At 42.8% G+C, this 13,057-nt stretch overlaps 1 protein-coding gene across 2 annotated transcripts; it reads left to right on the top strand.

The window, feature by feature from the left end:
* Nucleotides 1-11: 11 nt before the first annotated feature.
* Nucleotides 12-6,534, top strand: CEP19 (centrosomal protein 19). 2 transcript variants are annotated; one of them, XM_007517436.3, is made up of 3 exons: nt 33-411; nt 4,303-4,497; nt 5,229-6,534. In XM_007517436.3, the coding sequence occupies exons 2-3, from the start codon at nt 4,362-4,364 to the stop codon at nt 5,588-5,590; spliced, it is 498 nt and encodes a 165-aa protein (XP_007517498.1). In that variant the 5' UTR covers nt 33-411; nt 4,303-4,361; the 3' UTR covers nt 5,591-6,534. The 2 variants fall into 2 exon arrangements, with proteins under 2 accessions (XP_060054431.1, XP_007517498.1); XM_060198448.1 differs by lacking the exon at nt 4,303-4,497 and having other exon boundaries at nt 12-411.
* Nucleotides 6,535-13,057: the final 6,523 nt, after the last annotated feature.

Below are 13,057 nucleotides of genomic sequence, written 5' to 3'. Positions count from 1 at the left end.
CAGTTCCGGCGTAGGAGGAGGCGGTGACAGCCGGGTCTGGGAGGCCACGCCCCTTGTCACCTTGCCGCGAGGCGGGGCGCGCAGCGCGGCTGCGCAGGCGGCGTGACGTACGCCACCCGGTTGCTATGGAAACAGTCGCACTGCGCCCTCACTCCTCGGGGGCGGGATCAGGCCTCCGTAGGCTGTACGGGTAACCCGCTGAGCATGCTGCGGCCTCCGCTCTCCAGTAGCTGGTGATTCCGGCTTCCTGCTGGGGAATTCAACCTGCTGCAACAAGTCTGTCTGCTGCAACAAGTCTGTCTTCAGAATCGAGTTTAGGGCGCCGGTGTGCACTGCGGTGGGGTGAAAACAACCCGCTTTGGGCGCTTGGAGACGTTGGCCTGCAGGCGAAGATGCACATGTTTCTCTATGGTAAGAAAGTGAACCTTGCACCAGATGTATCTCACTGGAGACATGAGACATTTAACCCTGTTGGCAAAGTCTGTATACCTTTAGGTGGCAGGAGGATGCTGTTGATGCAGTTACTGATAATACCTGCGTTTGATCCCTGGCACCACATTCGAGCACTTTGCATAGTGAAGCTGCAGAGTGTCGACTCACGTCTCTAAATACAAAATGGAAAAATTGAGAGTCTGCTCAGCGGTATGAGAGTCTGTGCGAGCCCTGAGTTAATTCCCAGGAGTTGTACAATAAAGTCAGAAAAATGGAGAGAATTGGTTTTGGAAGAGTCAAAAGAATTTAAGCTGGTTGCCTATGGAGAGGGAAAGGGCGGAGAACCAGAGATTTTTTAATAGGCTGCACATAGATATTTTACATTTTAAACAGGTTAGAAACATAGCACTAGTAAAAAAAAAATAAATAAAATCTCAAAAAGCAATAAGAGCCTGTAGTCAAAGAACCAATTAGAAATATCTATTTATTTATTCCCTTTTGTTGCAGTTATTATTGCTGTTGTTATGTCGTCGCTGTTGGATAGAACAGAGAGAAATGGAGAGAGGAGGGGAAGACAGAGAGGGGGAGAGAAAGATAGACACCTGTAGACTTGCTTCGTTTGTGAAGCGACTCCCCTGCAGGTGGGGAGCCGGGGGCTCGAACTGGGATCCTTATGCTGATCCTTGCGCTTTGTGCCACTGGCGCTTAACCCGCAGCGCTACCGCCCGACTCCCGGCATATCAATCTTTTGCGTGTGTGTGATATTGATGTTGTGTTCAGTAGGATCTCCGAAGAAGTTTACTGATAGGCCAGATTTTAGGACGGCGAAATGGGAGTATTAAAGGGGAGGAGGAAATAGAGAGGGAGAGAGAAAGAGACACCTGCAGACCTGCTTCACTGCTTGAACCCGGGTCCTTGAGCATTGTGATGTGCGTGTTAACTGGGTGCTCCACTGCCCAGCCCCCATATGATTAATTCCTAAGAGAAAAAAATTCTCGAAGCCAACAGTATTTGCATAATAATAGAGAAAAGACAGCTAATGACATAAGATCATTTAGGTTGTTAAATTGAAGAGTCAGGAAATAATATATATAAAATTATAGTTATGTGTGACCCAGCTCTGAGCTTGCTTGGCCCATCTGACATAGAGGGAAGCTTCAGTGCTCTATTATCTTTAACTTTTTATCTCTCTCTAAAAAATTAGATATAAGAGTTTTAAAATGTGCCTAGGATAAATAAAAACTGAGATGGGTAAGGGGTAGTTATTTTTTATATGTTTTCAATGCCCTCCCGCCCCCAGTAGTTTTCTCCAAACATTACATGACTGTGTTCCCATGATGATTCTATAACAGAACTGTTTATGAAGATACCATTCCAATGCTGAACTCTAGGTTCCTTGACATTGCATATCTTTGAGAGTAGCAAAAATTACATTTAAAATAGCCCTAATGCTTAATTGTACTTTGTTATTGGGATCAGAGGAGGGGGAATAGAAATAACTGACCTGGGGGTGGGCAGTAGCAGCGGGTTAAGCGCACATGGCGCAAAGAGCAAGGACCTGTGTAAGGAACCTGGTTAGAGCCCCCACTCCCCACCTGCAGGGGGTTGCTTCACAAACGGTGAAGCAGGTCTGCAGGTGTCTGTCTTTCTCTCCTCCTCTTTGTCTTCCCCTCTTCTCTCCATTTCTCTCTGTCCTATCCAACAACAATGACAGCAATAACAGCAACAACATTAATAACAAGGATAAACAATAAGGGCAAGAAAAAGGGAAAAAAAAAGACTCCAGGAGCAGTGCATTCATAGTGCAGACATCGAGCCCCAGCTATAATCCTGGAGGTAAAAGAAAGAAAGAAAGAAAGAAAGAACAGACCTGCAAAATGGTTTTTTTTTTTCTTTAATTTTTAAAAAATTTTATTGATTTATTTTACTAGAACAGAGAGAAACTAAGAGGGAAGGATAGTTAGAGAGGGAGAGAGAGACAGACACCTGCAGCACTGCTTCACCATTTAGGAAGCTTCCCCCCAGCAGGTGGGGACCAGAGGCTTGAACCTGATTCCTTGTGCGCGGTAATACGTGCACTTAACCAAGTGCACCAGCCCTAGTAGTACATTTCTTATAACTGAAGAAAAGATCCTGTAGTAAGACATCAGTTGAAATAAACATTATGAGATGTCTACTCTGTTCCAAGTATTGTATTATTGGGATATTGTGGTGAACAGTGGCTGTGTTTCCTACTAGCCTCATGGAGTATATGGAATAGGAAAGCATGGTGGTGGTGGTGGGGCAGATGTTAGTGCATCGAGTTAAGCACACATGGAGCATGCGCTAGGACCTGGGTAAGGATCCCGGTTTGAGTCCCGGCTCCCCATCTGTGGGGGGGGGGTCCCTTCACAGGTGGTAAAGCAGGTCTGCAGGTGTCTATCTGTCTTTCCCTCCTCTCTCAATTTCTCTCTGTCCTATCCAACGACAGCAATGACAATAATCAACAGGGGCAACAAAAGGAGAAAAAAAAAAAAGCATGGTAGGCTAGGAAAATAGCTCAGTCGTTAGAGTGCAGGATTGGCATGCCTGAGGCACCTTAACACCACCACATGTATTTAACTACTGACTTCTTTCTCTCTCTTTCTCTTATGTTAAATACAATCTTTAAAAAAATAAAATAGAAGAAAGTGGAACCTTCCACAGTTTATCTGGGGGCCAGAGGATGGATAGCTCATTGAGTAAAACAGGTGTCTTACTGTATGCAGGGCCCCAGGTTCAAACCTTGTACTACATGGAAGCACCATAGCACTGAGAGAAGGTCCCCAGATGGAGTTTCTATCTAAAATAAAAGACGTAAAGTAAATCAGCCTAGGAGCTGTGGAATTGCAGATACACAAGTCCTGATAAAACAACAACAGCAACAACAAAGAAAATAAATGATTAGGTAACTACAAAAAAAAAATCTGAGTAAAATGATTGGGAAAGTACAAAGGAAATATCAGTTCTGGTGAACTTCTCGGCACATGCTGAGGTTAAAAGACTTTGAGTAGGGCCAGGGAGATAGCATAATGGTTATGCAAAGAGACTCTCAAGCCTGAGGCTCTGAACTTCTAGGTTCAATCCCCTATACCACCATAAACTAGAGTTGAACAGTGCGCTGGGGGAAAAGAAAAAAAAAAAAAAGGAAAGAAAAGGACTTTGGGTACGTTGATATAGAGAATGTTTTTACATACTTATTTAATGGATAAATTTAAGACCCTGCAAGTTAACGCTTGGGCTGACTCAGATTCATACACATTCTTTGGTTAAGAGTACAGCAGCAGGTTAAGTGCACGAGGTGCAAAGCACAAGGACCAGCATAAGTTACCCCACTCAAGCCCCTGGCTCCCCACCTGCAAGGGTGTCACTTCACAAGTGGTGAAGCAGGTCTGCAGGTGTCAGTCTTTCTCTCCCCCTCTCTGTCGCCCCTCCTCTCTCCATTTCTCTCTGTCCTGTCCAACAACAACAACATCAATGGAAACAGTAACGATAATGACGACAAGGGCAACAAAATGGGAAAAAAATGGTCTCCAGGAGCAGTGGATTTGTAGTGCAGACACCAAGCCCCTGCAATAACCCTGGAGGGAAAAAAAAAAAAGAGAGAGAGAGAGAAAAAAAAAAGTAGGGCACACTAAGGAGTACAAATGGAATTTAATTTCTAGTTTCATGTATGAACAAACCTACACCTCTTAGTGATCCAGGGATCCAACAGACTGAATATGCAAGGAGCTTTTGCAACATTCAGCTTGGTAGGCGTGACTCTCTTGAGCTGAACTAGAGCCAGATATGCTACAGACGAGGGAGAAGAGGGACTGTGATTATGCAACACTTATTTTTCCCCCTCCACAGGAAGTCATTATATGACTAACACATTTCCATCAGATTTCCTCTGATTTACCCTGAAGAGTATGAGAATGATGTGCACTGCCAAAAAATGTGGAATTAGATTCCAGCCTCCAGCTATTGTCTTAATCTATGAAAATGAAATCAAGGGGAAAAGTCGCCAGCGCATAATGCCAGTCCGAAACTTTTCAAAGTTTTCAGGTACCTTGTGTTTTATCATGCCCCTATCTCAAATATTTGTAGGTCACTCGATAAGAATAATTTGAGTCTCCTGTAGTGGAATGATACAGTGTTCCCACATAGCAGGGGTTTAAATTATGGCTCTGTTAGAATAAGTGAGTGACATTAGCTAAATTACTTCTTCTTGTTTAGCTTCAGTTTCCTAATCAATAAAAAAAAAAGGGTAGTCCCACCCTTTCAGAATTATAGGGTGAGTTGGGCTGGTGAGATAGCTCAGCAGGTAGAGAGCACGCCTTGCCATGTGTGAGGCTCGGGTTCGAGCTCCAGTACCACAGGTGCTATAGTACTAGAGTCGTCTCTCTGGTGAAAGCATCCTTGTGTGAGATGCCGGCTCTACCACTGTTCAATAATACTGATGAACTCTCTGTGTCATTCTCCAAATGTGTTTGTCATCTTGATATTTTCTGAAAAATGGTACTAATATCTAGAGCTTGCTTACCTCAAAGGATTTTTCCAATCGAAAATGTTTATAACATCCCATCAAAGTTATTTCTAAGTAAAGGAAATAAAAAACATGTTCTCTTTCTCTTGCAACAATCAAAGCTCAATATAAAGAAGTAGTTCTGTAAAATAATTTATTCCAGAAAATCTACTCGGCTCCTGGACTGTAATGTCAAATAATACTTTGAGTAGTTTGTGGTGCATCAATAGTACAGCATATATAATACACAGTTTTGTTTTTTTCCTCCTAGATTGTAACAGAGCTGCTGAACAATTAAAGAATAATCCAAGACACAAGAGTTACCTGGAGCAAGTACCTCTAAGGCAGTTAGAGAAATTATTCAGTGTTTTACGAGGTAACTTGTGGGGGCAGAGTTTGGCAGAAACAATGGAACAAATTCAACGGGAAAGAACCATAGACCCTGAAGAAGATTTGAACAAACTAGATGACAAAGAACTTGCAAAAAGGAAGAGCATCATGGATGAGCTTTTTGAGAAAAATCAGAAAAAGAAGGATGATCCAAATTTTGTTTATGACATTGAAGTTGAGTTTCCACAAGATGAGCAACTGCAATCCTGTGGCTGGGACACAGAGTCAGCTGATGAGTTCTGATATCACACGTTTAAAGGATTTATTGTGCTGGCAGAAAAATCTACATTTTAAAAAAAGTATAATTTCTAGAAAGACCCATGAAGGATCCTAATATGTATACGTTGGCCATAATTGGATCCACTACATTGCACGTTCATACCAGGATATAGACCATCTACTATGTAGGTGCAGAAGTGATACAGGAAAAAACAATATAGGAAGCTTCCTTTGAGGAGCTTATAATCTAATTGGGAGATAAGTCAGACATTTATGGAAAACTAGCAGTAGTTGGCAGTAAAAACAAAACCAAGTGCTTGATAAAGACTGAAGAGGGTCAGAGTCTAGATCCCTGTTGGGTAGAATAGTAGAAAAGGCTTTACCCTTTGGCAGAGACGTAGGGCTTTGCCTGACTCTTGAAATAGTGTATAGAAGCTATGTGGGATTCCAGATGAAAGAAACCAGGAGGAAAAAGGAGGATAAAGTGAAGGGAGAGTTCGTAGTGATAGAGAAATAGTTATGTTTGAGGAACAGTAGGAAAATTATAGTTGGGCAAGTGGTTCCTAGAGAATTGTTCAGTAATCATTATGCCTTTATATGTATTTAACTCTGGCATACAAGAATCCCCTTGCTGAGTGCTCTTGCTGCTGCAAATGGATAGCATTTGATGGACATTTTGACCCTCAGCTATCAGAAAGTATGAACCAAAGATACTCTGAAACCCTGACCTTCCCACAAAGAAAAGGCTTATTTGTAAAAAAAGAAAAGAAATGTACTTATAATGAGTGAACACTAGGACTTCCAATTTAGACCTATTCATGTGTTTGGATCTACAGAGACATGTTTGTTGAACAAACTTATGTGTGTACTAATGCATAATTTTTATTAGAACATTACTTGGTAAAAATTCTGTGATATCTGCAAGGAAATGATTAGTGATTAAATAAAGCTGTAAAATTTAGAACTTACTCTTTCTACCTGTCTATAATTTATCGCTAAAATGTAATCACTGTTAGAGGGTGCTGGGGCTCATGTGGAGTGGCTCCAACCAGGGGGTAAGCCACCGACCCTTCCTCAATGGTTCTAGGGACTGCGCGATTCAGAAAGGAAGCCTCGTATTCTGGTATGAACACTCATTTATTTGTAGATGGGTACAGGATTATATAGAGAGATAAACAAAGAACATTTGTCACATATGTCAGAAATTACAGGTTTCTTAAAGGTCAGCTTGCCCCTATGGTAGGGGGCAGGTATGACAAGAATTGATGCGATACATAAAGGTCAAGACAATTAGTCTCCATGATGCAGGCGAGTTAATTATCCAAAGGCATTTAAGAGAAGCATAGGGGTTAAACCAGGTGAGGTAGAGAAGAAGAAAAACAAAACTTGATGTAAATCACAGATATCAAAGGGCACAAGGAAATAGGATTTGGGGTTTTCATTGTCTGGTGTTGGGGAGGTGTATGATAGAGTGTGTTCTCTGTTGTGATCAAAAGGTGAAGTGGAACCCTAAAGTAGGCAACTATTTGGCCTGCTGCTAGCAGGGGAAACTAAGTGTGAGAGGCCTGTAGGCTTTCTGTGAGCTTGAGAGACTAACAAGGAGAAACTGAGTCTGGGAGACTTTTCCCTCTTGGCTCATCTCTATAAGGAGAGAGGCTAACAAGTGGGGTGTCTTTCCAGACCTCCATCCAAGGATGAGTGAGCTCCCCTAAGCTCTACCAAGCTTTCACATAGTCCCACAAGAGGGTTTATTTTTTAAAACTTTTCTATTTATTTATTTATTCCCTTTTGTTGCCCTTATTGTTTTATTGTTGTAGTTATTATTGTTGTTGATGTCATTGTTGGATAGGACAGAGAGAAATCAAGAGAGGATGGGAAGACAGGGGGAGAGAAAGATAGACGCCTGCAAACCTGCTTCACCACCTGTGAAGCAACTCCCCTGCAGGTGGGGACCTGGGGGCTCGAACTGGGATCCTTTCACTGGTCATTTGTGCTTTGAGCCATGTGCTCTTAACCTGCTGTGCTACTGCCCAACTCCCTAGAGGGTTTATTTTTACAGTGATGTCACCAGGAACTCATGATGGTAATATTGCACCTATGTATGTGCCAAAAGTAGCAAAAGAATTTTCAGATTTGAAGATCTCATTTTCTCTTTTGTTTTTTATTTCTGTTGCCACCAAGGTTGCTGGGGCTCAATGCCCGCAAGATAAATCCACCACTCCCAGTGACCATTTCTGTTTTTAATTTGATAGGGTAGATAGAAATTGAGAGGGGAGATAGGGAGAGAGAGATACCTGCAGACCTGTTTCACTACTTGTGAAGCTTCCTCCCTGTAGGTGGGGAGTGGGTCCTTGAACCTGGGTCCTTATGCATGGTAATATGTGTGCTTACCTGGGTGTGCCACTGCCTGGTCCCTGATCCCATTTCCTCTAATTGCTATTGTCCAGTATATGGTGTCTGCTGGTTCTGTGATGATAGAGGCACCCTATAACGCATTGTGATTTTAGCCTCAGTGTCTATAGTTTCCAGTTCAGAAAAGTTACAGTATTTATTGCTACTAGAGCAATATTGAACCTGGGACTATGTAGCCTCAGGCATGAGATTCTCTTTGCATTTATCCCTCTCTGGGAGTATGGACCAACATGATTTATGGGGTGCAGAAGGTGGGAGTTCTGGCTTCTGTGATTGCTTCTCCACTGGACATGGACATCGGCAGGTCAATCCATACGCCCAGCTTTCTCTCTCTCTCTCTCTTTTTTTTCAAGGACCTGTGCAAAGATCCTGGTTGGAGCCCTCAGCCCCCCACCTGCAGAGGGGTCACTTCAGAAGTAGTGAAGCAGGTCTGCAGGTGTCTCTATCTTTCTCTCTCCCTCTCTATCTCCCCCTCCTCTCTCAATTTCTCTCTGTCCTATCCAAAAAGAGAAAAAAAATTGAAAAATGTGGTCACCTGTAGCAGTGGATTTGTAGTGCAGTCACTGAGTCCCAGCAATAACCCTGGAGGCAAAAGAAAGAGAGAGAGAGAGAGAGAGAGAGAGGAAGGAAGGAAGGAAAGAAATATTATAGCTAGGAGATTCAGGTATATTATGGACCTCTGCTTTATTTTGTTACTTACTTAGGGAAAGGAGAGGAGAGAGGAGGAAGAAAAGACTATAGATGTGCTCCACTCACTCTCTATGGAGCTCCCTCACTGTTCTCATGGAATGCTTGGGTTCCAGCTCAAGACCCTGTGCTTGATAAGGCATGTGGTCTACTCATTGAGTGATGTCCTGGCTTTCTAAACTTTTTCACAACTCTGGTTCTGTGGCCATTAGTCTCTGACACAGGAGTTTACCCTAGTTTTTTTTTTTAATATATCTTATTTATTTATCTTTAGTTATTGGACAGAAACAGCCATAAATCGAAAGGTAAGGGGGTGATAGAGAAGGAGAGAGACAGAGAGACACCTGCAACATTGCTTTCCCCCTGCAGGTGGGGGGATCAGGGGCTCAAACCTGGGTCCTTGCACACTGTAATATGTGCACTCAACCAGGTGAGCCACCACCCGGCCCCGGGAGTTTACCACCCTTTCTCCTTTCTTTCTTTCTTTCTTTCTTTCTTTCTTTCTTTCTTTCTTTCTTTCTTTCTTTCTTTCTCTCTTTCTCTCTCTCTCTTTCTTTCTTTCTCTTTCTTTTTTTAGTGTTTATTTTTTTTTTATTTTTAAAAATTTTTATTTATAAAAAGGAAACACTGACAAAACCATAGGATAAGAGCGGTACAACTCCACACAATTCCCACCACTAGAACTCTGTATCCCATCCCCTTCCCTGATAGCTTTCCTGTTCTATAACCCGCTGGGAGTATGGACCCAAGGTCATTATGGGGTGCAGAAGGTGGAAGGTCTGGCTTTTGTAATTGCTTCCCCACTGAACATGGGCGTTGACAGGTCGATCCATACTCCCAGGAGTTTACTCTTTTTTTTTTAATTTTTATTATCTTTATTTATTTACTGGATAGATTTTATTTACTGGATAGAGACAGTCAGAAATTGAGAGGGAAGGGAGGAAGGGAGGGAGGGAGAGAGAGAGAGAGAGAGAAAGGGAGAGAGAGGGAGAGAGAGAAACCTGCAGCACTGCTTCACCACTTGTGAAGCTTTCCCCCTCAAGTGAGGACTGGGGGCTTGAACCTGGGTCCTTGCACATTGTAACGTGCGCTCAACCAGGTGCGCCACCACCCGACCCCGAGTTTACCCTTTCAAGGTACTATTCACTTGGAAGGTATTTTTTCTGGAAAAGAAATATAGAGCCGGGGGTTAGCAAAGGAAGTTGGGAAAGTTTTTAAAAAATGATTTGGGGGTGCCGGGCGGTAGCACAGTGGGTTAAGTGCAGCGGGTTAAGTGCACATGGAGCAAAGCGTAAGGACCGGCTCAAGGATCCAGTTCCAGCCCGGGGCTCCCCACCTGCAGGGGAGTCGCTTCACAGGTAGTGAAGCAGGTCTGCAGGTGTCTATCTTTCCTCCTCTCTGTCTTCCACTCCTCTCTCGATATCTCTGTCTTATCCAACAACAACAGCAATGACAACAATAACATTAACAACCTTAGTAACCTTGATTTACAAGACTATAAATATTTTAGATGCATAATGTCATCCTTCTTAAAAATACCACATACACCTACGACCAGAGCACCAATATGTCTTCACTAAAGTCCCTTAGGCCCCTTCACCCTTGCAGCCCTGTGCTTCCCAAACTTCTTTTGGTAACCTTTGTTCTGCAGTCTGAGTCATAAGTTTGTCTTCATTGGACTTTGCTAGCTTTTCCTGCCTTTTTTGTTCATCCCCTATGGGTAAGACCATTATATATTTTCATTTTATGTAAGTTCCTTTAGTAGGCTGGCAAAATAGCTCACTTGCATAGTGTGCTGCTTTGCCATATACATGACCCAACAACAGCAAGAGTAACAAGGGCAACAAAAGGGAAAAATGGTCTCCAGGAGCAGTGGATTCATAGTAATGGCACTGAGCCCCAGCAATAACCCTGGAGGCAAAAAAAAGAAAAAAAGGAAAAAAAGACTTGGATTTTGTTTGTCTTTAAAGGAATATTTGCCTATTTATTAGAGAAAGGAAAGCTCAATTTTGACAAGACAACCATGTTGCCAGTGACCTCTGAAAACAGGGATAACACGGAGGAGACAGACTCACCTTGGAGTACATTTCTTTAGTGTGATGGCGGAGTATGTCATTGGAAGGTATCCTGTCTGCTGCCAGAAATAATATAACCCAGTAAGTATGATCATCTGTACTGAGGGCACAGTGATGTTGCTTTTTTTGTGGCAGGTCATTAGGCTGTTCAACAGCCCCTGGTGAGCCATGCTGTGTGGGCCCAGCAGCATGGGCACCATTATCAAAGAAATGAGTCTATGTACTCCTAAGGTCCAGGAAAGATAATCCCACTTCTTTCTGTAGAAAAAAAATCCTCCCACCCTGCAGGGTGCGGCAAAAAACTGGCCTGAGGAAGAAGCTTTGCTCAATAGGAAATGAGCTATGCTGGTGAAATGAGGAAGCCAGTTTCGACCTTAGCTTGCCAGTTTTGAATTGCAAAAAGAAAAGAATGTGTAGCAAGTGAACAAAACAGTGGAAAATTGGAAACAACCCAACAATCCCTCAATAAGACATTGGTTGACTAAACTGTGGCATGTTCATGCAATGGTATATTGTGAAACCCACGTGAAAATAGAGGCAACTAGATGTAGTGACCTGGAAGTACCTCCTAGTTAACAAGGTTAAGTGAAAAAGAAAAAATTGCCACATGGTGAATATATCATAATCACATGATTTAAAATAATTAATAGCAAAAACTCTTGAAAGGCTAAGTGCTAACAACAACTTAAGTGCTAACTGTTGTCTGTGGCAAGGTGATTGGGGCTGAAGTGGGAAGGGGGGAGATTAAATAGGATTAAATTTTTTTTTAAGGGGGATGGATGGTAGGTAGCACATGGCATGAAGCACAAGAACCAGTGTAAGGATCCTGGTTCTTGTGAAGTGACTCCCGGCTACCCACCTGCCAGGGAGTCACTTCACAAGAGGTGAATGAGGTCTATAAGTGTTTATCTTTCTCTCCCCTCCTCTACCTTCCCTCCCCTCTCAGTTTCTCTCTGTCCTAGCCAACAACAATACCAATAACAACAACAACAATAATAAGAGCAACACAATGGAAAAAATGGCCTCCAGGAGCAGTGGATTCATAGTGCAGGCACCAAGCCCCAGCAATAACTCTGGAGGCAGAAAAAAATGTTTAAATTATTTATTTTTATCGTAGTTTTTTGAGGTAACCTTGATTTACAAGACTATAAATATTTTAGATGCATAATGTCATCCTTCTTAAAAATACCACATACACCTACAACCAGAGCACCAATATATCTTCACTAAAGTCCCTTGGACCCCTTCAACCTTGCAGCCTCGTGTAACACATATGCTTTACTAGGTGCATCACTGCTCAGACTGTTTATATTTCTTGTAGAGTTGGCTTGGTGGCAATGAATTTCTTTAACTGTTGTTTGCCTGGAAAACTGTTTATTATTCCTTCAAACCTAAGTGATAACATAGCCAGAGAAAGTATTTTGGGGCAGTTATCTGTTCCATGCAAAACTTTGAATATATCCTGCTAGTTCTTTTTAGTCTTTAGAGTTTCAGATGAGAAATCAGTTGATAGACTTATCAGAAAGGAGTAGGAGCAAGGTTCTGGAAGTGGGAGAAGGAATGGGCACAAAGTCCTGGCATGGATCACCAAATAAACTCTTGCCCTGCTCTCTGGGTGACTCAGTGCCAGCCCTGGCCCTTCCCCCAGCCCATGACCTTGCTATGCTTATGTTGCTTATGTTGCTTCAGCTACCTAAACTGGACAGCCCTCAGGGGTCCTGACTAGGGTCTCAGCAGCAGTCTTGACAGATGGATCTTTCTCTGTTGGGTAGTATGCCAGCTCCCCCTGGCTTCTGCTTAACCAAGCACCGATATGCCTGTATAGGGATTGGTTTGATCCCACTCAAAGCTGCGGTCTATTTACATAAATCACTTTTACATTTACATAAAGCACCACCTTCCCTCCAGGGCATTGGTGGTTCAGTGGAAGAATTCTCACCGCTCCGCCCCCTCTCCTTGTCACACCCTGATCTTCCACCAGTCACTTTTCTCTCCACCCTCTCTATGTCACATCCTGTTCACACCCTACTTGGGAAGTATATATAAAGACAACATTGTTCGTTTTAGTTTTAGTTTAGCTTAGCTTGGCTTAGATTGTGCTGCGTCCTGCATGAATAAAGAGATACTGCGTACACCTCAACCATGAGTCCCCGGGTCGTCTGTCTCCGCTCGCGAAGCTAGCCCAACATTTCTCTGCTACACTTTCTTTCTTTTAATTAAGAACTTTTTAATTTTTAAATATTTCATTTGTTTATTAATAAAGAAGATAGGAGGAGGAGGAGAGAGAGGGAGGGGGAGGGAGGGAGGGAGAGAGAGA

The sequence above is a fragment of the Erinaceus europaeus genome, chromosome 9 (genome assembly GCF_950295315.1).
Source record: "Erinaceus europaeus chromosome 9, mEriEur2.1, whole genome shotgun sequence".
Classification (NCBI taxonomy): domain Eukaryota; kingdom Metazoa; phylum Chordata; class Mammalia; order Eulipotyphla; family Erinaceidae; genus Erinaceus; species Erinaceus europaeus.
The sequence above is the reverse complement of the archived record's forward strand: the minus strand, read 5'-3'. Positions and strand labels throughout refer to the sequence as shown.

Bases quoted from the DNA above. Each gene is read 5' to 3' on its own strand.
- CEP19 (XM_007517436.3), top strand. From the start codon at position 4,362: ATGAGAATGATGTGCACTGCCAAAAAATGTGGAATTAGATTCCAGCCT. The intron at 4,498-5,228 runs GTACCTTGTGTT...TTTTCCTCCTAG, and splicing joins AAACTTTTCAAAGTTTTCAG to ATTGTAACAGAGCTGCTGAA.